A 27997-nucleotide genomic window follows, 5' to 3' on the forward strand; every position below is an offset into this window, starting at 1 on the left:
ACTGGACTGAAAATAAAAAGAGGAGAAAAAACAAGAGTCTGGAGAATACATTTATTTTTAAGTTGTCATACTTGCATAATTTGCTTTGTTGGTAAAAGCGATGCAAACGATGGTGCATGCATATTTTTTAATGGGTAATGGCGTATTTGCATCAAGTTTTAATGTCACTGACTTCAGTTTTATTCACAGTATAGTTTCATGAAGAAATTATTCCCAAAAATACATAGTAGTCAAACTAGAACATGTTTATAAAAAGAAGGTAAAGTATTTTTTATATCACATTTTCAGCATCAAGGCAGTTCAAAGTGCGTTACATGAATTAGAAGGAAATGCAAACAAACCAAAAGAAAGACAAAAATTTAAAAGTATAAAATTACATATTGGCTCCATGTTTAATAAGAGTAAGAATAAGTCGTCCATATAAACTGGTAGGGATTTCTCTGGATTCTTGTTCTGATAAAATTAGATGTTGGTTCTCCATGTTTCTTAAGATTAGTGAGGTCCAAAACTAAATGTTGGTTCCAGTTGTTCTGGGTTGAGTTCTAGATTTGCACAATATAAAGCTAAATGTTGACTCTCCATGTCTGATTCCATAAAGTTGGTGGTACTTCCTAAGTTTGTACTAGATTTATAAACTAATAGTGGAGTTTCTCTACATCTTGCTCCGATATTAAAAGTAAGGTTACTCATGTTTAATAAGAATAATAAGAAATCAAAAAATGAACCCAAAATCTGGTCAGATCTTGTTTCCTCCTACCTTTCTAAAAAATTAACTCAACGTGGACAGTGCTTGAGCTGTTTTGGTTCATTGACAACACACAAAGATACTGTATGTTTTAAATGTTGATGAAGGCGCCGTCTCATTATAAGGCCGTCAGCTCGTCTGAAGTGAGGATCCTCAGGGCGATTTTTCCGGGCATATTGTCCGCCTCCTTACTGCCTTTATTCTTCAGCTGGAGCTGCTGAAGGTGAGAGACGTCATCAGGCCTCCCGGACAGCGTGACCTGCCCTAAGAATTTGTCCGATCCAAGGTCATCGCTCCACAACTGGAAAAGACCAGACAGGTTCAGTAGCAAATAACACAGGAGGTGATTTGTTGTGTTAGAACAGAAACTTTTGCCCAGGCTGCAATTAATAGACAAACTAATTTAATTACATAATGTGTAAAAATGACATACTGTGCTGTAGTGGAAGTGTTACATGTTCAGCCCTTTCTTCCCAGGTCTTAAGTGTTTTTGAATATATAGTATATATTGAATAAATCAGTTTATTACTTTGCCACAGTGATGTGCTGGAAGCATTATTGTTACATAAATTAAATATCTATTTGTGGGGATTTCACACGTCTTTACCAGGTTTGCCAAAACTTGTGTACATTTGTTTTAGTTTTTCTTACAAAAGTGTCATTATCATTTAGTTTATTTAAATATGTATAGGGAAAGCCTTTCAATTTACCATTTATGTTGTTTAGAGAAATCCTGACTCTGCTTTGTTTTCATTTAAAGTCTTTTTTCCTGCCTTTTGGTGTTTTTTCAGCTCTAACAATAGTAAATGACTAAAAGCACAACTGTAAGCCTGGGCAGTAAATACCAGCCCCACCAATCTATGTGAGACTAATCACTGTCACTTGACTGATTTTTCAACTTACCTGCACTGTTAGGGGCTCTCTGACCTTCTTCCTGAAGAAAATGGCGCTAAATTGAAACTCCGGCGTCAAAGAGTTCTTCTTGGCGATGGACTTCACTGATTGGCTCTCGCAGGAAATGATCAAATATGGGTTTATGCCTAAAAGATGCATTTAGTTTTATTTCTGTGAATTATAAATGAGCAGGACTAGTTTGAAAAAATGTTCTCTTACCCTCTGCCTGGTCTCCTTGCTGACCGATCTCAGCTCTGTCCACATATATGTGGGTAACGACTTGAGGATATCCAAAAAGCGGAGTCCAACATTTAGTCTGTGGTTTGTCCTTCACTAGCTCCCTGAGGGAAGACATGGATAGAATCATATTTCTTAATATTATGACCTCAATCAAAAGGCAGCCAGTCTGACTTAAACATATTTCATGTTTTAGAGCAAGCAAAACCCAAATATTGCTCCAATTGCTAAAAACCAATATGGTTGCTTCTATAAAATACAATCCATCATTCAGGGTCCACATCAGCATTTTAAAATAGTTTGTTTTCCCTCAAGGCTTTGAAATACATGATGCTTTATCAAAGACAAAATATTAGATTTCCACAGGTTCAACCAAAGGTTAGTTTAAATCATTTGAATTTGAATTTTCTGTGCCATCAGTTTCATACCGGCAGCCGGAGTCCACGTCCGTGTAAAGCCGGAGCATGAACTCTCCTTCCATGAAAGCATCGAAGGTGGTCGGGATGACGACATATCGGCCCTTTGGCAGCTCACATCTCATGAACATCATCCGAGCAGGTAGGAAGGTGGACTTGTGCATACTTTTTAGCGTCTCCATGTTGTGCAGACGATACTTCCTGTTCACCTCCACCTGCAAAGGAACTCCAGGTTGTACATTCACCACTGCAGCTTATTTCTGTGCATGTAGTTTAACTATGATTAGAATATATTTCCTCAATTTCTTTTGTTTTCTTTGTGTCACTTAAACCAGATAACTTGATGTACTGGTTTCCAAATAATTTTATTTTTTAAGAGGGTAACACTTTAGGATAAGGAACACCAAATTAGATTAACAACAGTAGTTAGGAGCTGGTATAACTAGTGTAATAGTGTGTAGCTAACCAGTACTTACTGAGGAACACATTTCCAGTCTTATAAGTCATCTGAGTCCAATTAACTCAGATGTTACCAATAATTAAAATGTCCCAAAGGCATAGTGATTTTAGTGTATTTAGACCTTTAATACAAATTGCCTTAAAAAGGATCTCTGTCATTATTCTGGCATTTAACAAATAGAAAAAATGTGGGAAAAATGATCCTGTTTTTTAAAACAAGAAAAGTTTATTCTTATGTCACATCAAACAATGACAAAAAAACACATTTGTCTTTTTATATAGTGTATTGTTTTAACTGTACATAGAAATAAATAATCAACACAGCTTTCCACTGCATTTATGCACCTGTGTTTAACAGCAGAGTCCTTGTTTTTGTGTTACCTTTACGACCCTGAAGCCGATGTCTAGATTGTCTCCTTGACCTTCTTTCCTGTAGATCCTTCTGTCTTTCTGCTGCAGTGAGATCAGGACCTCGTCCGATTCTTTGGTGACATCAAACAAGTACTGGAAGAGAAGAGAAAATTTTAACTTGTTTTTAGTTGTTAGTTAGTAGACAGACTGTCAGTGATGGAGAGACAGAGTCTCCTGAGCCGTCAGCACCTGTGGGTTCTGTAGAAATGTCTCCTTGTTGTTAATACAACCACCGCAGCGGTTCAGCAGGGGGTCGCTGTGTCGAGTCCATTTCCCAAAGTTCACTGCCTCATTCCAGTTCTTCTCAGTGCTGATCAGTGAGGTGTTCATTAGATGGCAAATATCCGCATCAGTGAAGTTCTTGCACCAGTCTGTGAATGACATCCTGTTGATCCAATCAGAGAGCTCATCAATAATGAACAGATAGGAATCAAATTAAATAGCTGCAGTGTAATCAGAGACCCACCAAAACTCTCCATCATCTGCCACTGTGATGCCAAGGTTGCCTCTTTCTGCGTCACCGATCTTTGACCATTCTTCAGAACTGACAAACAATCAGCAAAGCCAAAAAGGTGGTTATTTAAAGGAGGCATTCAAAAGATGCAGAGAATATTCTACTTTAGACAACATCTGTTTCACATGTCACCCTATAACATGGAAAAAATAATAAATTGTTTTCACATTTGTGTCTTTACAGAGTAAATTCATACATAATCTGTGACTCCTTATAAGTGACAGAGATTGTGTTGCATTATTCCTAAGAAATGTAACCGGATTGGTTGCATTGCTGTTAACAGATTGTTTCCTTGCCTACACTTATTACACTGTAAAACTACTTGTCATCTAAGCCACTGAACATCTTTGGTATTCTGGAAATACTATTGCTTAACCTTTAACATGAATATGCCGCATTAAACTGAGGACATTCTTGTCTACCAGATAACACGTACTATACTTAGTTTTCAAATTATTTTGTAAGAATAAAGCTCTGAAAGATTGGAGTTAGCTAACCCTAACTCAGTGATAGGAAAATGATTCCCACATGACCCCTGCTGACCTGTCACTCCACGCTCCTGTCCACTCAATTTTACCCCAGGGATTTCTCAGGCGGATGAGTGGAATGGTGTCATTCTTGAAGTAGGCCCGCAGCCCGTGACTCAACTGCACTCGTTTCACGTCAGTTACCGAGTACGCATGGCCTCGCACCAGCCCGTTATCCGTCCTTGACTCAAGTTCAAATCCTTGCGGCTGTGAAATTTCAAAGAAAATGTTTAATTTTGACCTGGTCAAAGACTCTGAGGAAACATAAACAGAGAAAACTTGCAGGAACCTGTAGTCACTCACATTGATGGAGGAGCTGATGATTCCATTGTGTTCCCACACCTTGAGAAGATTATCAAACAACTTATCTTGTGTTTTTTTATCTGTGTAGTATTTCTCTTCCTGCAGGTCGATGGCTTCCGCCACGGCTCCACTGAAATCCACCACAGCATCTCTAGTGTTGCCTCCATCCAGGGACTCATAGCAGCCAAAGAGCCTGAGCACAGTGGAAGGAGGGACATTTGAATAGTTGATAGTCACCGGCAACAGCTGGCTCTGTTACGGACGAGATCCAACTAAGTTTCATCACTCCAGACAACATGTCTCCACAGCTCCAGAGTCCAGTGGCAGCATGCTGCACCGAGTACGTATGGCCTCGCACCATGCGTAATCCAATGTGTTTGCTGTTGCCACAGTTGGATGCATTTGGTAAGCATTGGAAATCCTTTGAATCTCTTTACACATTGTCCTTCAGCTAATCTGATGACCACGTGAAGTGGAAATTTATAGCTGTTGACTCAGAGAAGTGTGACCTCTGTGACCTCTGTGACCTCTGTGCAGCAGGTTCCTCTGGATCAAGTGACTCCGCTCGGTGATTTTACATGGCCTACCACTTGGTGGCTGAGCTCCTGTCGCTTCTAATTTCTTAGAAACAAACCAAGAGCTGATTGCAGAGTTAGATCGAGGTTTTGCACTGGTGACATTGCGTCATGATGCCACTCCGAGCTCCTAGTACTGATCTATTCATTCACAAATGTTTCTAGTAGTGTATCTGGATTTAATGAATGAATGTGTAAGTGAATACTTTCAGCAAAATAATCCATGAAGATAAGACACAACAGCATTGTTTAGATGACATGTTCTCTTGTCTTTGCATGAAGTTATAGACTGATACTTAAAAATTTTGTTTTACTCTGAATGAGTTAAAAAAGTAACATACTTCTTATTCAAATCAAACTAATGTACTCAGCTTAAAGGACGGATTTTTCACAGTTTTTAGTGACACGATACAAACACAATAACATATTAATTTAAATTAAGACAAACTATGCAGCTTTGTCAGGGCTGCCAGTGAATTTACAGGATTCTGAGGAACAGATTTGGTTTACTGACTTGGCGTAGGCTTTCTCCAGCAGGGCGCTCCAGAACTCATTGTTTTGTTTTGACTGACAGTAGATGAGCTCTCCGTTGCTTGTCGGCAGCCGGTCGTCTATCACCACGTCTATCCACTCACCGAAGATCCAGAACCGGAAGTGAAAAATCCCAGCATAGTTTGAATCCCACTCCTGCTCCTTCCAGTCAGGAATTACCTGGAAACAATCAAGCACAATAAATGTACCAAACGTCTCGCAGTTTGGCAGGATGACATCGTTACGTCTTCCAAAGTGATGGTAGTAAAGAATTTAAACATTGGATTAGAGAATGGACAGTCGTCTTCTGGATATATATTTAGAATTCTAAATCTTTAAAGTACGGCATTATGGGTAACCTGTGTCTGGTTTACATTAACAGAGGTTGTGTTGAAATATTTTGAAGGAATGAAACTGAATCAGCTGCATTGTTATTGGAACAGATCATTCACATAGTTTTCTCTCTTGTAGCTACTTGGACTTCTTTGGTGTTAAGTTTCTGTCAACTTCTCAAAATGATGACCACATACCACAGTTTTGGGGACAAATTGTTACCAAAGTCCCACAAAACCATCAGTCTATTTTCATGTGCAAGTTTTAAAGTCAAACTATTGAATATTTTCCAAAGAAATCTAAGCAGATTTTTTTTTTAAATACAAATATTTTGTATGTAATATACATATTTTGAAGTGCTAAAGCAGACTATTTTAACAATTTCAAATAAACTCACCTTCTTCCAGAGGTCTGATTTTAAAGCCAGGCAGGCACAGGCAGCAACCATCCAGCAGTTTCCCTCACTTCCCTGGTTCAAGTCATGAGAGCTGATGCCCTCTACAAAGAGGTGTGGGTTTTCACATATTTCCTAAAATATATATATGTTTTCTTTTAAAGGTAGTGACTTTAATAAAGAAATACATCAGTAACCCCATTGACAAATGTTAGTCATGGATGACCACAACTTTCCAACACTTTATGAATCACAAAATAACAAAAATACTTATTATTTTCTGCAAAATCAAAATAATAAAAACAATCTCTTTGCAAGGTTTTGAAGAAATGTTCATACTTTTGGATATTTTCACACATTATCACATTCCACGTTTGATGACAACAATAAAAACTTCTCAGTGTTTGACATTGCCTAGCAAAATGTTTTTACATCAGGCTACATGGTTGCTACATTAATATATCACTGAGCTGCTCTAAGCTGCAGTTGGAGATATGTTGTTTGCTGCTGAACATGATCATTTATGTGGCTAAAACATTATTTTTACATCAACTTCTAAGTTACGTGAAACTTCTGTTAAAATTGTTTGAAGGCACAGAATCGGCCCGGTACCGGTCCACATTCTCAGGTAAGAAAGAGTCACCCGGTATAAATTAAATTTTTAGCGATTGCAATTATGCCTTACAGAAATTTATTTAATCAAAGAAATAAATCAATTTTTAGAGCCGATTACCAATCTTTAAAAGCCTCACCTGCTGATTTTTATTTTGTCCATTACCAATTTATTTTGTCTGAGATGTTGCTAAAGATAGGAAGAAAGTCACTGAGTTGGCAACAGTGGGTTGAATATTTTTAAATGCAGACATGCAGATCAGGCCTGATTAGATCAGGAGAAAAGATTGGCTTCATATGTAAATACAGGCTGATCACCGATCTCCCAAAGTTAAGGAAATCGAGACAGATAAATCGACTAGCTATATGATACACACATATAGGATATAATGTAAACAGCACTGTCAGAGATGCAATACGTTTTTAGCAGGTGTGTGAATGATCTAATTGTCTGACTGTTGATTGCAGCCAGTCTACATTGTTGGTAGAAATAGAGGCCCCAAAACCAAATTTTGTTTAGGGGCCCATGGATGCTTGGGCCGGCCCTGGAGACAAACCCCGAAGACTTAAAGCTGTCATTACAGTTAGAAGTGTTTGTAGAAAGTATCCCACACTTTTAAGATAAGATTTTATTTGTAAAAAAGATTAAATACATTTGTCATTTCCTTTTACTTTGAAATGATGTGTCTGGCTTCATCTGGTAAAGCACAGATTTTAAAATAAATCCTGAAAGTAACGGGAAAGCAGAAAAAGTGGTAAAATTCATGTGAGTTGCTTCATTTGTTCAAATTAGGATTCTCTCTTCAGGACGATCAAGAACATTATTTTGTTAGAACAAGGGAAAAAAATTATCTATGGAGACAAAACATTTTAAACATTTCTGGTGTGGAATAAACTCACCCCGGGTCGTTTCCACTCCACAACTTCAACTCCTTCAGGGGGGTCCTTGTAATAAATAGATGAATCAGTCGCTGGGAACTCTGGATCTTCAAACAGATTCTCTTTGTTGTGCTGCTTCTTCAGCTCAGCATAGTGCTGATTCCTATAAGCGACAGGCATGGTGGAGATGCTGAGGCCTCACAGCTGCAGATGAGAGACAGCAAAGGATTCTGGTCTTTATATGGCTGGAAACAAAAATTATTTAGTCTTGGTGGGACTGCTTCAGACTGACCCATGACCCTGAGTGAGTCTCAGTGGACTCATTGAGTTTGTCTGGACAGATGAAAAATGTTGTTTATGATATTGGAAAAGATTTGACACCTTCTCCTTTGCTGGATCTACAACATAAGTATCATTATGCTGGATGTGCTTACCGCTGACATTTTACCTGCATACCTGAACGGTGAGGTGGCTTGATAACTAATTATTCAGTCTTGATTGACAGTTTATTGTGACTTACCTGGTATTTACCATTTTTATGTCATGACTTTAATTTTCTTCTCTTTACGCAGAAAATATTGAAAATAAGTCTCAGGAAATTAAGTTTGTTTTTCATCTTGCTGTTACAGGTGACGCCATCCTCACTTCCTAGTGTTTCCAGGATGTATGTAAAAACCAACATAGGGATCAGGGAAAACTATTTGTTTAAAGACATGTTCATGTTTATTTCAACAAGAGAAACAAAAAGTAAAACATACTTAAAGTAAAGATCAAACTGAGATTCAGTAAACGGCAAACGCTGCTCTTTAATCAGTTTTTAAGCCAAAGTTATGTAACATGTTCTTAAAAGTTACAGACGGAGAACAGAAACATTTCAAAAGCGACACTTACAAGCCGGAAAGTCTTATTCTTGTGAAGGTGAGCCCAGAATCTTTCGATCTTCCCTCAAACTCCAGGTCAGGTGTTTACAAGTCAGTCCACACTTCAGCTTCAGGAGCCACAACACAAAACAGATCTCTATCACACCTTGCGCAGAATGTTTGAGATGAAATGAGATTTCCTGCTCTGCTACTGTGAGGAAACAAAAACAGGGTCAGAAAACTGGACTGACGGCTATATCAGTGCGTGGGAGTGTGTGTCATGTATAACGGCTGATTGGATCTCTGAAAGCGTTTAAGGAAGGGGAAACAGAAAATAAACACCCCCACATCCCTTGAAGGTAAAACCGGTAGAAACCTGCTGGATCGGGTTTATAAACACACAGAACTTAAGCTTCTAGCAATAATATTAGCATCACAAATATTATTGCTTGTCTATGTTAAATCAATTTTTAATTTTTAATCTTTTTTGCACCACTGATAAATTGAACTAACTGTGGGAATGAAACAAACTGGCAGACACCAGCGATCTGAACTTCACTGTGAAGAGATCTGGTCAGGCTAAACACTTTGGATCAGTTTTTCTCTCAAAATTAAATATGTGTATCAAGGAACATGTCACGGTGAGAGGCGTCGTGCAGGAGTGAGAATACTTGTTGCTCCCCATCTCGGCACCTGTACGTTGGGGTTTACCCTGGTGAACGAGAGGGTAGCCTCCCTCCGCCTACGGGTGGGGCAGCGGGTCCTGACTGTTGTTTGTGCTTACGGGCCGAACGACAGTTCAGATTACCCACCCTTCTTTGGAGTTCTTAGAGGGGGTATTGGAGAGTGCTCCTCCTGGGGACTTCCTTGTTCTGCTGGGGGACTTCAACGCTCACGTGGGCAATGACAATTAAACCTGGAGGGGCTTGGTTGGGAGGAACGGCGCCCCCGATCTGAACTCAAGTGGTGTTCTGTTGTTGGACTTCTGTGCTCGTCACAGATTGTCCATAACGAACACCATGTTCAAGCATAAGGGTGTCCATATGCGTACTTGGCATCAGGACACCCTAGGCCGCAGTTTGATGATCGACTTTGTCGTCGTTTCATCGGATCTGTGGCCGTATGTCTTGGACACTCGGGTGAAGAGAGGTGCGGAGCTGTCCACTGACCACTATCTGGTGGTGAGTTGGCTCCGGTAGTGGGGGAGGAAGCAGGTCAGACCTGGCAGGCCCAAACGTGTTGTGAGGGTCTGCTGGGAATGTCTGGCGGAATCCCCTGTGAGATGGAGCTTTAACTCCCATCTCTGGCAAAACTTCGAACACGTCCCGGGGGAGGTGGGGGACATTGAGTCTGAGTGGACCATGTTCCGTGCCTCCCTTGTCGAGGCCGCCGATCGGAGCTGTGGCCGCAAGGTTGTCAGTGCCTGTCGCGGCGGCAACCCTCGAACCCATTGGTGGACACCTTCAGTGAGGGATGCCGTCAGGCTGAAGAAGGAGTCCTATCGGGCCTTTTTGGCCTGTGGGACTCCGGAAGCAGCTGATGGGTACCGGCAGGCGAAGCGGCATGCAGCTCGGGTTGTTACTGAGGCAAAAACTCGGGCGTGGGAGAAGTTTGGAGAGGCCATGGAGAAAGACTTCCGCACGGCTTCGAGGCGATTCTGGTCCACCATCCGGCATCTCAGGAGGGGGAAGCAGTACAGCGCCAACACTGTCTATTGTGGGGATGGTGTGCTGCTGACCTCAACTTGGGACATTGTAGGCTGATGGGCAGAATACTTCGAAGACCTCCTCAATCCCACCAACATGCCTTCCATTGAGGAAGCTGAGCCTGGGGACTCTGGGTTGGGCTCTCTAATCTCTGGGGATGAGGTCGCCAAGGTGGTTAAAAAGCTCATAGGTAGCAGGGCCCTGGTTGAGATTCGCCTGGTGTTCCTTAAGGCTCTGGATGTTGTAGGGTTATGTTGGCTGATGCAACTCTGCAATATTGCATGGACATTGGGGGCAGTTCCCCTGGATTGGCAGACTGGGGTGGTGGTCCCCCTGTTCAAAAAGGGGGACTGGAGGGTGTCATATTCTTACGCCTCCCTGGCAACTTCTATTCAGGGGTCCTGGAGAGGAGGGTCCATCGGATAGTCGCACCTCAGATTCAGGAAGAGCAGTGTGGTTTTCGTCCTGGTCGTGGAACACTGGACCAGCTCTACACCCTCAGCAGGGTCCTGGAGGGTGTATGGGAGTTCACCCAACCAGTCTACATGTGTTTTGTAGACTTGGAGAAGGCGTTCGACCTTGTCCCTCGGGGACCCCTGTGAGGGGGTTCTCCGGGAGTATGGGGTACTGAGCCTTTTGATACGGGCTGTCAGGTCCCTGTATGACCGGTGTCGGAGTCTGGTCTGCATTTCCGGAAGTAAGTCTGGCTCGATCCCGGTGAGAGTTGGACTCCACCAGGGCTGCCCTTTGTCACTGATTCTGTTCATTACTTTCATGGACAGAATTTCTAGGCGCAGCCAAGGTGTTGAGGGGATCCGATTTGGTGGCCTTAGGATCTCGTCTCTGCTTTTTGCAGACGATGTGGTCCTACTGGCTTCATCCGGTCATTATCTGCAGTTCTCGCTGGAGCGGTTTGCAGCCGAGTGTGAAGCGGCTGGGATGAGGCTCAATGCCTCCAAATCCGAGGCCATGGTCTTCTCCAGGTCGGGGGAGGGGAGGGGCGTCCTGCCCCAAGTGGAGGAGTTCAAGTATCTCGGGATCTTGTTCACGAATGAGGGAAGAAGGGAGCGGGAGATCGACAGACGGATTGGCGCAGCGTCTGCCGTGAAGCGAGCACCGTACCGGTCTGTCGTGGTGAAGAGAGAGCTGAGCCAAAAAGTGAAGCTCTCGATTTACCGGTCGATCTACGTTCCCACCCTCATCTATGGTCATGAGCTTTGGGTCATGACCGAAAGAACGGGATTGCGTATACTAGCGGCCGAAATGGGTTTTCTCCATAGGGTGGCTGGGCTCTCCCTTAGAGATAGTGTGAGAAGCTCAGTCATCCAGGAGGGAATCAGAGTAGAGCCGCTGCTCCTTCACATCAAGAGGAGCCAGTTGGCCTCCCTTCTGAAGGTGCTACCCCCGAGACCCGACCCCGGATAAAGCGGAAAAGGACGGACGGACGGACAGACGGACGGACATGTCAGTGCCTCAGAATGACAAGTTCTTCTCTCATTGAGTTCAGATAAGAATCAAATTGATTAGTCATGTTGCCAAAATAGCAGTGTGCTCTAGAGGGATATTTTGATGTAAACTATGGAAACAGAAAGAAAACTAAAGCAGCAATAGGGACATACATCAGACAATCTCCTAAATGAAAACTGTACAGGCACTGCTGTTAAGGACAGATTTAGAAAAAAAAGTCTTATGAAAATTAAAATGATTGATATATTATGACAACTTGTTCAAGCAATTTGCATTTTTATAAGAAATTATCCTTAAATGTTGTGCCGGTCGAGAGACCCTACCCTAACCCCACGATACCGTTTGATCAACGTGACAAAAGCAATTAAAATGCAGAAAAAGGAAAACTTGTTGAAAGATATAAGAACATGCTGTTTTGATGTGCGCCAGTGACACCATGAATGCAAGTAGTTTTGTGAATTTCAATTCTGTTGTGAGAAATTCACCAAAGCGATTGTGAGAGGCAGGAAAAAATTTAAATAAAGTTACACTGAAAGAATGATTGTACTTGTTGCTTCTTTGCAATTTCATGGTCATTCTTATTTATCCCTACAGTGTTGGCTTGTAGCAGTTACGCAGGGTCTGAGTTATGATGTGGTGTCCAGTTTGACACCACAGCTACTGGACATGATCCTCTTTTTAGGATCGTGTTTAATCCTAAGAAGAGTGTTGTTATGATTGCTATAACTAAGGAGAATCAGAAGATGAATTTCTCTTCTTTTTCACGGATAAATATATTCCGGTAGAGTTTTCCTAGGACAGAAGCTTAATTTTTCTTAATTTTCCTTTTGAAAGACGGGAGGCGTATTTGCCTAAACTGGCATTTTGTGAAATAGCCAGTAGGGGGCGACGCATTGTGCTACAAAATATATTTTTTTTGTAGAAGTAGAAGAACTTGCGCGAAGGGGAAAAAAAAAACTTGGCTCAGCCCTCATGCGGAAGCAGCGCAAACCCCGACAAATAAACAGTGTTTGTCACGTACAAAACAAACAAAACGGGTGAGTAATGATTTAAACCGGCGGTTTTCAAAGTGTGAGGCGCGCCTCCCCTAGGGGGCGCCAGAGCACTTTAGGGGAGGCGCGGTGCGAGGGAAAAAATAAACCGGAAAAGAAGCTATCTGCTTGCTGTCTACTGATGTGAGAGAAAGAATGGACACATTTTTAGTAAAGAAAAAGGCAGGGGAGACAAGTTCTGGCGTAAGTAGAAAAAAGAGGAAGTATGACAACGACTACTTAAAGTTTGGATTTTCCTGGACTCCAACCCCGCATTAACCGGATTCGCGCATCAAAAGCACAAGCACATTGTTCCCACTAAAACTAAGGTGAGCTGAACAGTAATGTTGCCAATGTGTTGCCATGTTGCCAATTTAGTTAAAATCATGAATAAAATGAGTTACACATGATTCAGGACCATGATAGAAAAAGAAAGGGTGCGCATAGCGTGCGTAATTGTTTTTTCCTTCGTATGCCTCCGCTCTTTCATACAGCGCGCTCTTTTAGCTCGAGATAAATTGTTTAGATGAGCCACAAAAAGAGCTCCACGATTTTGCAACTGTTTAGGTTTTTGATTTATTTTTTAATTTCAAGGAAATGTGCAACATTTACAGATGTGTTCCAAAGATCTGATCAAAATGTTTTTGTTAAGATGTGAAAACACTGTTGGTATCTCAAACATTAAACTCAGAATCTCAGATGTAACGATTGTTTGAGAAAACGGTTGAAAAATGAGTTTGGGGTTGTTCTTATCATTAGAAAAATGAAAAAAGGGCGTATTTGCCATACAAAGGCCCTGATAAAATAATTAAAATGGGAGGAAATGTTTTAAAATGTTCATGTGTTAAATTTCATTCAGGTAAAAAGTGTCATTTTAAAAGATGAGATGGTTCTAAAATAAAAGCAATTAGAAGGTGTAGTGGCATTTGTTTGTGTGTGGGTTGATTATTGGGGGGGCGTTGTGCTCCTTGGAGGGGGGCTCACCCTTTCATACTTTGAAAACCCCTGATTTAAACAATACCGGCTTGTGAAAGTCTTCCTTCAAGAAAATGCTTAAAAATAAACATAAAATAGAATAAAATGGTGTTAAAATGTAAATACAGCAGTTACTGCAGTCTATGTTTCCATGCTGCCATCGAGCTACCATTGGAATTTACACACATAAAATTAAGCATAACTACTTTCCCTTATTGATCTGGAAATTATTAAATGTTTAGCATTGTTATTTTAATCAGACTGAGTTGTGTTTATTTGACGTTTAGCCTTGAGATGTTAGCTTGGAGCCGTTAGCACCGAGCCTATTTCCAGATAATATACTACACTGTTTCGCTTAAAACAGCATCTGTGACAAAGGAATACCTACCTTTATTCACTTGTATTTGTTTGTTTATTTATTTTCATAATTAACCACACTTAATTTGACTATCAAGAAGTGTCATTATGTCAAAAAAATGTTTTTTGGATGTTTACTACCGTTACCGTTGTGCTAACTAACTTGGTAGTTGCCATCGATCAGTTTCATTCACCTGGACATGAGGTGGACTGCATTCCTGATTCACTTCTTGCGTTTTTCCAGACTCCTTTTTGGTTTTGGTAATATAGTAAATTATATTCCACCCTCTACACCACATGTGTCAAACTCAAGGCCCGCGGGCCACATGTGGCCCGCTACGTCATTTTATGTGGCCCTCTCCCCCCCACCACCGTTTTACAGCCCAATAGACCCTTTTCACAGTGACGTCAGACAATGGCCGCCATAACTCAAAACTGGGTATCTTTACTTCCGGTGTGATTTTGCCTTGGGAACCAAGCTGAAAACTTCCCGCATTCTCATAATCTTAAGGATATAATAAAAGGTAAGTTTAATAATAACAGCATTTAAGTGTTAGATAGCTGTTACTAATCATTGTAAATTCACCATTCTCTATCTGTGTATAAAATAAACAGCCTCCGATCGGAGAGTAAACCACCTAGCAGCAGCTTTAGCCACATTTAGGAAAAATATACTCTCTGTCAGCGCTGTAACGTTTAGAGGTTCACTTTCTGTGTTTTATAAAACGGTGTTTACGTGTTAGATAACCGTTATCAGTCATTGTCAATTTACCATTCTCCAACTGTATTCAAAGGAACCAGCTTCCGATCATGAGTAAACCAGCTAGCAGCAGCTTTAGCCACAGTTAGGAAACATATACACCGCCGCCTGTCAGTGATGTAACGTTTAGAGGTTCGTTTTCTGTATTAATGGAAAATAAAAACAAGACAAAAGCCACAAATAACAGTTGGGCTTGACGATATTTCTGTTTTTCCAGCAACAAAATGCGCATCTCCATGCACTGTTCATGTTTCTGTCACTGCTAACTGTCACAGAGTCTCTCCCAAAGACGCAAAGAAGGAATAAAAATAAATACACAAGAAAATATTAATGTGCAATGATTTGGATAAATAACTTTAATCTGATTACTGGATTTGAAATACGAACTCGTTAGATTATTCGTTACCGAAAAAGTGGTCCGATTAAAGACATTACAAAGCAGCGGCGGCACCGGACATCTCTGCTTATAACAAACAAATCCCTATTTTATGGGATGAGTGGCAACTCCAGTCTATAATTTAATAATCTGATCAAGATTAGAGCCTAAAACGTTATAGTTCAAAAACAGTAAAAAGGTCTGGTTAAGGAACAGTTATGTCACGTAGTTAGCTAGCTAACAAAATTCACTAATGCTAAGCTAACGGTTACGCAAAACAAAAATACCTACCTTCATAGTCAAACAGGTATTGTTCGGTGAAGAATTTGTAGCCTTTGTCTAATTTAGATTTTTTTGTCAGAGAGAACTGGTTTGCAAATCGTGATATATCTTCAAATCTTATTTTAGGCAAATGTTTTAGAGACTGTGTAAACTCCATGCTCCGGTGATCTGTCTGATCAACATATGCTGTCAGATTTATACATCTCTCTCTCTCTCTCTCTCTCTCTCTCTCTATATATATATATATATATATATATATATATATATATATATATATATATATGAAATAGACAACTTTATCATTACTTACTATGTACACCGGAACTAAGGATACACAGCTTCGAGCCAAAACGGAAGTTGTGTGACGTCATGTGAAAAGGGTCTATTGATTGACTTAAAATAGGTTTTGAGCACGAATTGACTACAAACTACATCTCCCATAATGCCTTCAGATTCTTACCAGCCAACATTACGGCTTCTCGCCACTAGAGTGCAGCAGAGTCACCTCAAGCTCATTATTAATTTTCCCAGCGAATAAAACTGAAACATCGACAAGCTAAAGAGCGAAGTTCCGTGACGTTTCAATCGAGGACTTTTACCGTCTCCTGCCCCCTGATTTGATGCCACAGCTTCGACTCCATGCAGCTCGTGTTTTGTCCATGTTTGGAAGCACCTCTCTGTGCGAACAGATGTTTTCAATAATGAATTTAAACAAGACCAAGCATAGATCGCGCATTACTGACGGAAACCTACACGCTGTTTTGCGGATTTCCTCAGCACAAGAACTAAAACCAGACATGGACGAACTGACCAGCGGAAAACATTGGTAAGCACGAACAAACTAAATTTAAATAGAATGAATGTAAAACCAAAACTCAGTATACTGGAATATGTATATAGTTTATTGAATTTGCTTGTGTTTTGTGTTTATTTACACAACACAATGAGGATGTGTGTGAGTTGGTGACAGGGTGAAGAGGATCAGCTTTGTGTTCAAGGACAGGAAACATCACCTGATTGTTTTGTTCTTATGTGAAATACATGTTCGTTGTGTAATAAATAACGAACAAGTTTTGTGAATGAAGTTGAGAGTTAATATTAAAACTTGTTTTTATTCTTTGTCTGCTTATCTTTAAAGCAGACAAAGATTAATTTTCCCAGGGAATAAAACTGAAACATCGACAAGCTAACAAGCTAAAGAGCGAAGTTTAGCTGAGCAGTTTAAAAACACTGAGCATATTTTTAAACTGAGCAGTAATTTTGGATCCATGCAAATGTAATATTTAAAACTTGAATACATAAAATCAGTCATTTAACAATATGAGGTGTTGTTTAATTTATTTTTAACATTGTATTTTAATACATTTATGCTAGGGTTGCCCAAGTCTAGTTTTCCAGACCTTTCACTCTGCAACTTTAGATGCGTTCTTTCTCTAACACACCTGGATCATTGACTCAATCATAGGCCTCTACAGAACTGAGTTGCTGCTAATGAGGGAAGTCAACCTTTTGTCTGGGGTACGTTTTAGCAGGGACACATCTAAAAGTTGCAGTCTGGAGGACTGCACTTGGGCATTCCTGATTTATACCGTCAATGTGGCCCTTTGAGGGTGGCCAATATGCTGAAGTGGCCCTTGGTGAAATTGAGTTTGACACCCCTGCTCTACACGCTCTGGGTAATGGCTGTCGGGATTGCATATTCACGATTTATTGTTATCTTCCTCAAAATCTCTCTGACCGCCGTGTGTTTGCTATGATAAATACTGGCAATAAGGTCATTTGTCAGTTCAATCACATAATACCGATAGATTGTGACCGCTGATTGGTCAGTTGCTGACAAAGGCTGGGGAATAATTGGGGAAGGATTGCTCTACGTAAGCATGGGGGCGGAGCCAGAGTCAGAAATAGGAAATACCAATTTGCAAAAGTTGATACCAGTTGATACATTGAAAGAATAACTCAAACAAACCACGGTAATAATGCAAAATACCACTAAAATAACAGTGTAAGTTTTAGAAAGAAAGAAAGAAAGAAAGAAAAACTTGTTTAATCTGAAAGGCATGAAAGAAGAAGAAGGACATGTTTTTACATCATGATAAAGTGTCCTATAAGTGACAGGAGGCCTCTTCTTTTAAGACATTTAAAAAACATATTACATATAGCTGCTTTTACATTCAATTTATTGTGTATATCAAAAGACTATCTAGAAAAAAGGCAACGCTGATGGTTATAAATCACACCAGTCATCTTCAATGGTGGCAGCTGCTTCATTCAAGACAAACATTTTTGGCTTTATATGTTGAGATGTAAAAAGTTGAGGAGAAACTTGATTTATCAGAAGCAACCATTAGAAAGGCAGACAATTCTTTTAAAACTTTTTATTCTTTTATTGGTATTGATCCAATAGAGGCAGATTGTTAATGAAATATTTGGAAGCGTGGTCAACACAAACTGAAGCATTTCATTCACGTCCTCTGCTGTCATTACTAAAACTACAGGCAGACTACAAATTGACGTCGTTGTTCACAACACAATAGCCCAGTAGAAATTCTTGCAGAGGAATCCAAGTAAATGGCAGAAAGTCCAGACTGAGCCGTAGGTGAGATTTGAATCGAGTAAAATGGCGCAGGAAGGCAATAGCCAAGCTAGAATAATCCTGTCAAGTTCACTGACAGGCTCCGTAGTGTTACTTCAGTTTTTCTCATTGTTTCATGAAAAAATACTTTCCCAAACACACAAATATAAAAATAGTAGTCAACAAAAGCATGTTTCTAAAAAGAAGTCAAAATGAACCCACAATCTGGTCAGAATCATCTTGCTTTCCTCCTAACTTTCTAAAAATAATAATGGACGGTTTTCAAGCTGTTTCAGTTCATTGATGACTCTTAAGTCAGATACTGTATGTTTCAAATGTCTCATTATAAGGCCGTCAGCTCGTCTGAAGTGAGGATCCTCAGGGCGATTTTTCCGGGCATATTGTCCGCCTCCTTACTGCCTTTATTCTTCAGCTGGAGCTGCTGAGGGTGAGAGACGTCATCAGGCCTCCCGGACAGCGTGACCTGCCCTAAGAATTTGTCCGATCCAAGGTCATCGCTCCACAACTGGAAAAGACCAGACAGGTTCAGTAGCAAATAACACAGGAGGTGATTTGTTGTGTTAGAACAGAAACTTTTGCCCAGGCTGCAATTAATAGACAAACTAATTTAATTACATAATGTGTAAAAATGACATACTGTGCTGTAGTGGAAGTGTTGCATGTTCAGCCCTTTCTTCCCTGGTCTACAGTTTTTTTGAATATATAATAAATATATATTATTTTACCACGGTGGTGTGGAAGCATTATTGCTACGTAAATTGAATACCTATTTGTGGAGTTTTAAAAAATCTTTGCTAGGCTTGCTAAAACTTGTGTACATGTGCTTTAAAGTGTCACTATCATTTAGTTTATTTAAATATGTATAGGGAAAGCCTTTCAATTTACCATTTATGTTGTTTAGAGAAATCCTGACTCTCCTTTGTTTTCATTTAAAGTCTTTTTTCCTGCCTTTTGGTGTTTTTTCAGCTCTAACAATAGTAAATGACTAAAAGCACAACTGTAAGCCTGGGCAGTAAATACCAGCCCCACCAATCTATGTGAGACTAATCACTGTCACTTGACTGATTTTTCAACTTACCTGCACTGTTAGGGGCTCTGTGACCTTCTTCCTGAAGAAAATGGCGCTAAATTGAAACTCCGGCGTCAAAGAGTTCTTCTTGGCGATGGACTTCACTGATTGGCTCTCGCAGGAAATGATCAAATATGGGTTTATGCCTAAAAGATGCATTTAGTTTTATTTCTGTGAATTATAAATGAGCAGGACTAGTTTGAAAAAATGTTCTCTTACCCTCTGCCTGGTCTCCTTGCTGACCGATCTCAGCTCTGTCCACATATATGTGGGTAACGACTTGAGGATATCCAAAAAGCGGAGTCCAACATTTAGTCTGTGGTTTGTCCTTCACTAGCTCCCTGAGGGAAGACATGGATAGAATCATATTTCTTAATATTCTGACCTCAATCAAAAGGCAGCCAGTCTGACTTAAACATATTTCATGTTTTAGAGCAAGCAAAACCCAAAGCTCCCTTGTTTGAGCTGCCAAAACCAAGAATGGAGAAATGGAGAAATATAAATAAAGTTAATCAAAACATAATCTTAAGCCAGAAAAAACTCAGCTATTCCCCAAAACACAAATCTGATTGCTTCCATAAAATACAATCCATCATTCAGGGTCCACGTCAGCATTTTAAAATAGTTTGTTTTACCTCAAGGCTTTGAAATACATGTTGGTCCACCAAAGACAGAATATTAGATTTCCACAGGTTCAACCAATGGTTAGTTTAAATCATTTGAATTTGAATTTACTGTGCCATCAGTTTCATACCGGCAGCCGGAGTCCACGTCCGTGTAAAGCCGGAGCATGAACTCTCCTTCTATGAAAGCATCGAAGGTGGTCGGGATGACGACATATCGGCCCTTTGGCAGCTCACATCTCATGAACACTGTCCGAGCATCGATGTAGGTGGAGGTATGCAGAAGTTGTTGCGTCACCAAGTCGTGTAGACGATACTTCCTGTTCACCTCCACCTGCAATGTAATTCCCGGTTCGTCACTGCAGATTTAGCGTATTTCTATATATTTAGTTGATGTACTGTGGAAAACTATATTTTTTACAAGACTGAAATCAGTCTGAAAATATGTTTGTACTGAACGTAAAATGGCTTAAAAAGAAAATAAAGTTTTTTCTGTAAAAACAAATGCTGGAAGAAAGCCACATACTGGCTGTTTATGCACTACTTTGTGTTGATCTATCACATAACATCAGAATAAAGTTGTTTGAAAAGGACACTATGCCTTATAGGTTTTCAAGTTTAAAGATATTTGATTTGCAAAGAAACCTCCACATTTTACAAGACTTTGAGGCATGACTGCCTCTTAGTGGTGGGAGCGTGTATTGCAGTTGCATGAAGCTCAGAAAGTGGTTGTACTGTAAGTGCAGAGGGTTATACTGAAAAAATTCAAAACAGGAAATGTTCTTTAAATATAATAGACAAAAGCAAAACACCATCTTGACTCTGTCAGATGAAAGACGACAAATCACTGATAAAATCATCACAAATCAAAGTTTTAATTTAGTGTGCTGTTGGTATTTTAACAGATCATTTTCCACACAGCTCTTCTGTTTTTATCGCATGTCACATTTCAGCAGCACCTTTAACAGAGTGATAACAGAATCTGTGGTGTGTTTGAAAGTTTCCAGGTCTCTGGCATTAAAGACCCCTGTGAGGAAACATGCCATCAGTTTAGAAATGTGTGGACACATGGCCTCATTTAAATGAGACAATTCAACACGATGAGGAAAGTTGTTTTTTTTACTGAGAACTGTGCTTGCAGCCTCTTGTCTTTATTCAATAACTCTCTACATGATATTTTTGTTATAGTTCTGTCATGTCTGTGGGATTTTTGGTTAAATATAATGCTGCATATTATGTACAAGTGAGGAAAGTTAATACTTTATCAGAAAGTAAACTTTCACCAGAGATATAAATATCCCGTGTGCAACACGCCAGGCTTGAACCAAGGAACCAGACCTGTCTGCAACTTCTGCAGAGAAAAAATAAAATCATCATCAAAGTTTTTGGCTGCAGTTTGCCTTTCAGTTTGAATCTGATGTGTTCAGCCTCTGGCTAAAAGGTCTGCTTGGGTTCAGATAAGAGCTAAATTAAACTGCTGACTGCTTAGTGAAGTAGAAAAGAACTGCAGGCCAAACCAAATTCTTTTACAATAAGAAATGTGAAATTAATATGTTTTGCCCAAATATAAACTGTTTTTATATTGTAATGATTTTTTCACAACTTTTTATACAAACTTTACAATTACTACTATTCTCTGTTTTGTAATTAATCTCCATTGAGACAAACACCGATAATTTTTGCCCCCAAAAAGTATTTCTTCCTGCTCAAGTATTTTGAAGAAATTAGTAGTGACAGTCATGGTCAAAATTTCAGGCGATGTCCATCTTAATGAAAATATTATTATTATTATTATAACCTCACTACTTGATGGCAGTATATTGAGTAGCACACTTGAATTCCCTTACATGCAAATATATAGTCAATACCACACACATGAAAAAAAAGAGCTTGCTACTTCAACGACCACTGTGAACTTGTGTTTGAGTCACTAATGGAGTCCTTGTCTTTTTTTTACAGAAAAGATTTGTGTGGATGATTTGTGTTACCTTTAAGATGTTGAAGCCCATGCTTAGATTGTCTCCTTGACCTTCTTTCCTGTAGATCTTTCTGTCCTTCTGCTGCAGTGAGATCAGGACCTCGTCAGATTCTTTGGTGACATCAAACAAGTACTGGAAGAGAAGGGAAAATGCATTAGTTTTTAGTCGTTAGTTATTTGTTTTTATTGCATATAGACAGACTGTCAGTGATGGAGGGACAGAGTCTCCAGAGCCGTCAGCACCTGTGGGTTCTGCAGAAATGTCTGCCTGTGGTTAACACAACCGCCGCAGCGGTTCAGCAGGGGGTCGCTGTTTCGAGTCCATTTCCCAAAGTTCACTGCCTCATCCCAGTTCTTCTGGATGCTGATCAGTGAGGTGTTTATTAGACGGCAAACGTCTGCATCACTGAAGTTCTTGCACCAGTCTGTGAATGACATCCTGTTGATCCAATCAGAGAGCGCATCAATAATGAACAGTTAGGAATCAAATTAAATAGCTGCAGTGTAATCAGAGACCCACCAAAACTCTCCATCATCTGCCACTGTGATGCCAAGATTGCCTCTTTCTGTTTCACCGATCTTTGACCATTCTTCAGAACTGACAATCAGCAAAGCCAAAAAGGTGGTTATTTACCAGGAGGCATTCAAAAGATGCAGAGAATATTCTACTTTAGACAACATCTGTTTCACATACATTGTCCTGTCAAATGGAAAGGAAATAATGCATAGTTTTCATTTATGTTTAGATGTTTGTTGAACAAAGGTGAAAGAAATGTACCTAAAGAAAGTTAAGCTAAATGCATGTTTAGTTCAATATGTTTCATGTTAACAACAGTAAAATAATTAATATTTAAGAGCCTAAATTTTTGTTATTTAACTTTAAAAGAGAGGAACAAATGTTGTTCTTTAACCAACCTCTGAGGCCTTCACAGAACAGCTGTAAAGATCACTGAGATTAAAAGTGAACTATATTTACTAATTAGATTATTCTGAAGCCACTTGACTGAACTGGGCTGTATGTAGAGGTTTCAGATTAAAGGAGGCCGAATACAAAGGCAAACACTTTTAGGCTTCATATAAAACTAGATCCCAATAAAACATGCTGTAGATTCTGATTGTACCATAAAAATCTACAGATAATAATGATGCCTTTTGAGAGCTTTCCTTTTTTCAAATCATTTAAACCACACATCAGACTTTCATTTTATTTTCAGTAGTATTGTGTGAACTAATTGTTAATACCAAAGTGGTTTGTTCAGATTAATATTTAAGCCTGAAAAAATTTAGTTAATCTTGTTCAGATTTGGAGCTGGATATGTGAGACCTTTTTATGCCATCCTTGACCTCAGATATATAGTAGATTTTTCAGACTTAAACCCAAGTTATATTTTAGCAAACTGGAACAATGAAATGGATTGTCTTACTTTCTCTGTGTGGTATTTTTTTCAGTTAATAAATTGATTTATAAAGACCTTTTTGGGGCCGTGCCAGTTGTAATGTCTCTACAAAGCACATTTTTTCCTACTCGGTGATATCAAAATGATTCCCACATGACCCCTGCTGACCTGTCACTCCACGCTCCTGTCCACTCAGTTTTACCCCAGGGATTTCTCAGGCGGATGAGTGGAATGGTTTCATTCTTGAAGTAGGCCCGCAGCCCGTGACCCAAACGCACTCGTTTCACGTCAGTTACCGAGTACGCATGGCCTCGCACCAGCCCGTTATCCGTCCTTGACTCAAGTCTAAATCCCTGCGGCTGTGAAATTTCAAAGAAAATGTTTTAATTTTGACCTGGTCAAAGACTCCGGAGAGGCGTAAACAGAAAAAAACTTGCAGAAACAGATAGTCTCTTACCTTGATGGAGGAGCTGATGATTCCTCCGCGATTCCACGCCTTGAGAAGGTCCTCAAAAAATTTATCTTGTTTGTTTTGATCTGCGTAGTATTTCTCTTTCTGCAGGTCGATGGCCTCTACCACGGCTCCACTGAAATCCACCACAGCATCTCCAGTGTTGCCTCCAGCCAGGGACTCATAGCAGCCAAAGAGCCTGGGCACAGTGGGAGGAGGGACATTTGAAGAGTTGATAGTCAGTTAAGATAGTTTGGCAACTTAAAATATTCATGTGATGTTAGACAATACTCAAAATTAGCTGCAGTTGTATAAACCCTAATTTCAACCCAGGTTTTAGCAGATAAAGAGATGACCGCAGTTATATTCAGGTCCTGTAGCTGTTTTCTATTTCAAAGAAGACACTTTAAGATAACACAAACATTTTGTTACACCATACAGGGACTAAAAACCACATCCTCGCAGATGAAACAAAAGCTTTGTGTAAAAGTCTTTGTTCTCTAACTGTGAGCTTTGGAAACAAATATATCCCCTTATATCAGTGGGAAGATAAACATTTCCACTATATTTCCGGACGTATTTACTCATCTCCCTTCACATGTGCAACCTTTAGTGACATCCTATTTTAAATACATAAAGTTTATACATGATGTTTGCCCACATTTTGCTCTGTGACTTTTTCATCTGTGAACTCTTTCAACAACAATTAGGAGTTTGTTTGTGGGATTTTTTTTTTACCATGCTTCTGAAGTGTATTTGTGAGGTCAGACACTGTTGTTGGGCAATAAAGCCTGATTTCCATCTGAATTATGTTCCATCAGATTGAGGACTCAGTGCCGGCCAGTCAAGCTCCTCTACACCAGATTCACTCATGTATGTCTTTATAGACCTTGCTTTTTGCAGTTTTGTGCAAACAAGTTAAAACAAGAAGAGATCATCTTCAAAATATTCCGCCAATGTTGGGAGCATGAATTTTTTTAAGGCTTTTTATGCATCATCATCAAGGCTGACAGTGAAAGTACAGGCTGTTGTCTTGAGGAACAGATTTGGTTTACTGACTTGGCGTAGGCTTTCTCCAGCAGGGCGCTCCAGAACTCATTGTTTTGCTTTGACTGACAGTAGATGAGTTGTCCGTTGATTGTCGGCAGCCGGTCGTCTATCACCACGTCTATCCACTCACCGAAGATCCAGAACCGGAAGTGAAAAATCCCGGCATAGTTTGAATCCCACTCCTGCTCCTTCCAGTCAGGAATTACCTGGAAACATGCGAGCACAATAAATGTACCAAACATCTCATTTGTATATATTTAGATTTCTAAGTACAGCATTATAGGTAACCTGCGTTACAGTAACAGAGGTTGTGTTGAAACATTTTGAAGGAATGAACCTGAGTCAGCTGCATTGTTATTGGAACAGATCATTTGCATAACTTTCAAGTTCTTTTAGCAAGTTATTTTCTTGTCAAGACTGTCGTTTTATTAATTCTAACAATATTTTCATATAAATATTTTGAAGTTCTAAAACAGATTATAAAAATATATATATTTTAAATAAACTTACTTTCTCCCAGAGGTTTGATTTTAAAGCCAGGCAGGCACAGGCAGCAACAAACCAGCAGTTTCCCACAATCCCCTGGTTCAAGTCATGAGAGCTGATGCCCTCTACAAAGAGATGTGGGTTTTCACATATTTCCTAAAATATGAAAAAGATTGTGGATTTAAGTGGTGGTGCCAGGACAAAGCACAACCCACATATTGAGGCCTTAGACCTCGTGGCGGTGGTCACAGGTTCAATTCCCGGCCTGGTAACATTTGCCGCATGTCTTCCCCCCTCTCTCATTATCCTCTTTCCTGTCAAACTACTTTCAAATAAAGACCAATGAAACTTTTTTTTTTTAAAAGATAGTGGAATTAATGAAAAAAATACATGGATGACCACAACTTTCCAAGACTTTACAAATCACCAAATAATAAAAATCCAACAAAAAACAATCTATTTACAGGGTTTAGAAGAAGTATTCATACCACTGGATCTTCTTTAATCTCTTGGTGTTACATTTAGAAGTGGTTGTAGATGGTTTTGATAATGAGGCCTCGAGCAAACACATGCACACACTTTTAACATTCCTGGTGTGGAATAAACTCACCCCGGGTCGTTTCCACTGCACAACTCCAGGAGGGGGTTTTTTGTAATAAAGCGATGAATTGGTGGCTGGGAACTCTGGATCTTCAAACAGATTCTCTTTGTTGTGCTGCTTCTTCAGCTCAGCATAGTGCTGATTCCTATAAGCGACAGGCATGGTGGAGATGCTGAGGCCTCACAGCTGCAGATGAGAGACAGCAAAGGATTCTGGTCTTTATATGGCTGGAAACAAAAATTATTTAGTCTTGGTGGGACTGTTGTGCTGCTTCAGACTGACCCATGACCCTGAGTGAGTCTCAGTGGACTCATTGAGTTTGTCTGGACAGATGAAAAATGTTGTTTATTATATTGGAAAAGATTTGACACCTTCTCCTTTGCTGGATCTAGAATATAAATATCTTCCGATAGATGTTTTTGAATTGGGACTTTCCAAGTGCAATGGAAGAAACCAAATATGTTGCATAGAAGAAATATGATCAAAAAATGAAAGTTGCACCAAAAAAAAAAAAAAAACAGCATCTAGCATAGCTAAGTCAGAGTGACATAGATAATACAGAAACAAAACTAAATCTACGTGTTTTGATACTTCAGGGCTATTTATATTTACTCAAAGCAAAATTTATTCAGCTTATGTTTGAAGTACAAATATTTTAAGACTTAAAATGTAACCATAATCTAGTAAGAAAATGTTTTGGCATGAATTTGCAAACTCTTGAAACCCAGACTGTCCCATGTGACATGAGCTCTCACTGTTGTTTGAGAGATTAAAGTTGCTAAACCAAAATAGGAACCTTTATACTCACTGGGATTTAAAAGTCTACATTTTGGGTAGTTTGTTGCCACATGTCAGGACAGAGGACTACATCAAAGATCTTTTTCAACTAAGTAGCATTTTACAATTTCTGGAATCTGAAAAATTAGAAATGCACTTTAAAAGGATCAAATTAGACTCAGTGGGTTTTACTTCATGTTAAAAACATTTCAGTGTTCATGTGAGTCATTTTACCTCTGTTTCAAAAACTTACTACTGGAGCAGTAAAAGAAAGGCTTTTAGATCTAAGAACACAACAAAGATGGTGGCGCTAACCTTGTTGCTAATGGATGCACAACGTGGAGAGAATAAGAAAGCAAAAGCAGTGCCTCGAAATTAATAGCTGGATGGATGAAGCAGCAGGATAATGGTTCTAAATGCCTGTCAGAAATTAACTAATATTAAGATTTAATGAAGCCTGATCTCAAGTTATTTAAAATTAGCTTCTGTGATCAAGATGCCTGGAAGGAACCCAAACAATTTTAAATGTATTCCAGTATTTATGATAATATGAGTGATTGAATATCCAATGAAAATGATTCCAGAAGCTTCTTGGTGGCTCATAAAAAGCAAGAGCTTCACGTGAATCAAATATTTGTGGCCTGCATGTTTACATTTGAGCCTGTTTGCATAATAGTTACAGTATTTGAGGAGGGAGTGGAGATGCGATGAATTCAAGGTTTTTATGTCCTATGTTGCATCATCAATCCAGCCTGGTGATGACATTTAAAATGCATCTTTAAAATGAACATGAGAGTTATGTAAACTTCTCACAGGTCATGGATCAGTGGTTTGGTTGAGGCTCTAGCAGAAAAGCACCTTTTCAAATCTTGTTGAAGAGAAAAACTGAAGTTATGACGGGAGTCGTGATGAGAGACGTCGCTTGATTCTTTAGGGAGGAACTCTTAAGCTTGTTTTCCCTCTACACTGACCCCTCGGTGCTCCGTTTACACAGTACTGGCCGGGGCAATTATTTAGATAAGAATCTTGATATTTCAGTCATGGTCCAAGAGTCTCACAACAGCACAATTTCAACAGGAAGTAATAAACACCAAATATGTAGAAAAGCCGGTGAAGTACAAAATGGATAAAGAACGTTTGAAAAAGACCATTAGGAATTACGAAACAAACTATAAGGTTGAACATTTCTGTAAATAAATACAAGGGTATAAACGAGAGGATATCCAGTGACAGTACCTTTGTGAAATCCGCAGCTCAGACTTTCATTCTCCAGAATAAGGAAGTTTCCCTGTCGAGTACTTACCTGTCTCTGACTCACCCTCTCA

The 27997-nt window shown here is 39.6% G+C and overlaps 2 protein-coding genes across 2 annotated transcripts; both read right to left on the reverse strand.

The window, feature by feature from the left end:
- Positions 1-39: 39 nt before the first annotated feature.
- LOC102219648 (calpain-5-like) lies at positions 40-8885 on the reverse strand. Its single transcript, XM_023342012.1, has 13 exons — positions 8722-8885; positions 7852-8034; positions 6343-6474; positions 5596-5792; positions 4507-4699; positions 4220-4410; positions 3629-3706; positions 3352-3547; positions 3133-3255; positions 2305-2507; positions 1859-1980; positions 1649-1785; positions 40-1046 (listed from the first exon to the last, which is right to left on the reverse strand). Exons 2-13 carry the CDS (start codon positions 8008-8010, stop codon positions 864-866), a joined length of 1914 nt encoding a protein of 637 aa, XP_023197780.1. The 5' UTR covers positions 8011-8034; positions 8722-8885; the 3' UTR covers positions 40-863.
- Positions 8886-18007: 9122 nt separating this feature from the next.
- On the reverse strand, positions 18008-27996 carry LOC102219396 (calpain-5-like). Its single transcript, XM_023342013.1, has 13 exons — positions 27909-27996; positions 25905-26081; positions 25319-25450; positions 24818-25014; positions 23765-23957; positions 23476-23666; positions 22431-22508; positions 22154-22349; positions 21921-22043; positions 20064-20266; positions 19529-19650; positions 19319-19455; positions 18008-18745 (listed from the first exon to the last, which is right to left on the reverse strand). The coding sequence occupies exons 2-13, from the start codon at positions 26055-26057 to the stop codon at positions 18563-18565; spliced, it is 1908 nt and encodes a 635-aa protein (XP_023197781.1). The 5' UTR covers positions 26058-26081; positions 27909-27996; the 3' UTR covers positions 18008-18562.
- Between the last annotated feature and the right edge of the window lies 1 nt (position 27997).

The sequence above is a fragment of the Xiphophorus maculatus genome, chromosome 11 (assembly GCF_002775205.1).
Source record: "Xiphophorus maculatus strain JP 163 A chromosome 11, X_maculatus-5.0-male, whole genome shotgun sequence".
Taxonomy (NCBI): domain Eukaryota; kingdom Metazoa; phylum Chordata; class Actinopteri; order Cyprinodontiformes; family Poeciliidae; genus Xiphophorus; species Xiphophorus maculatus.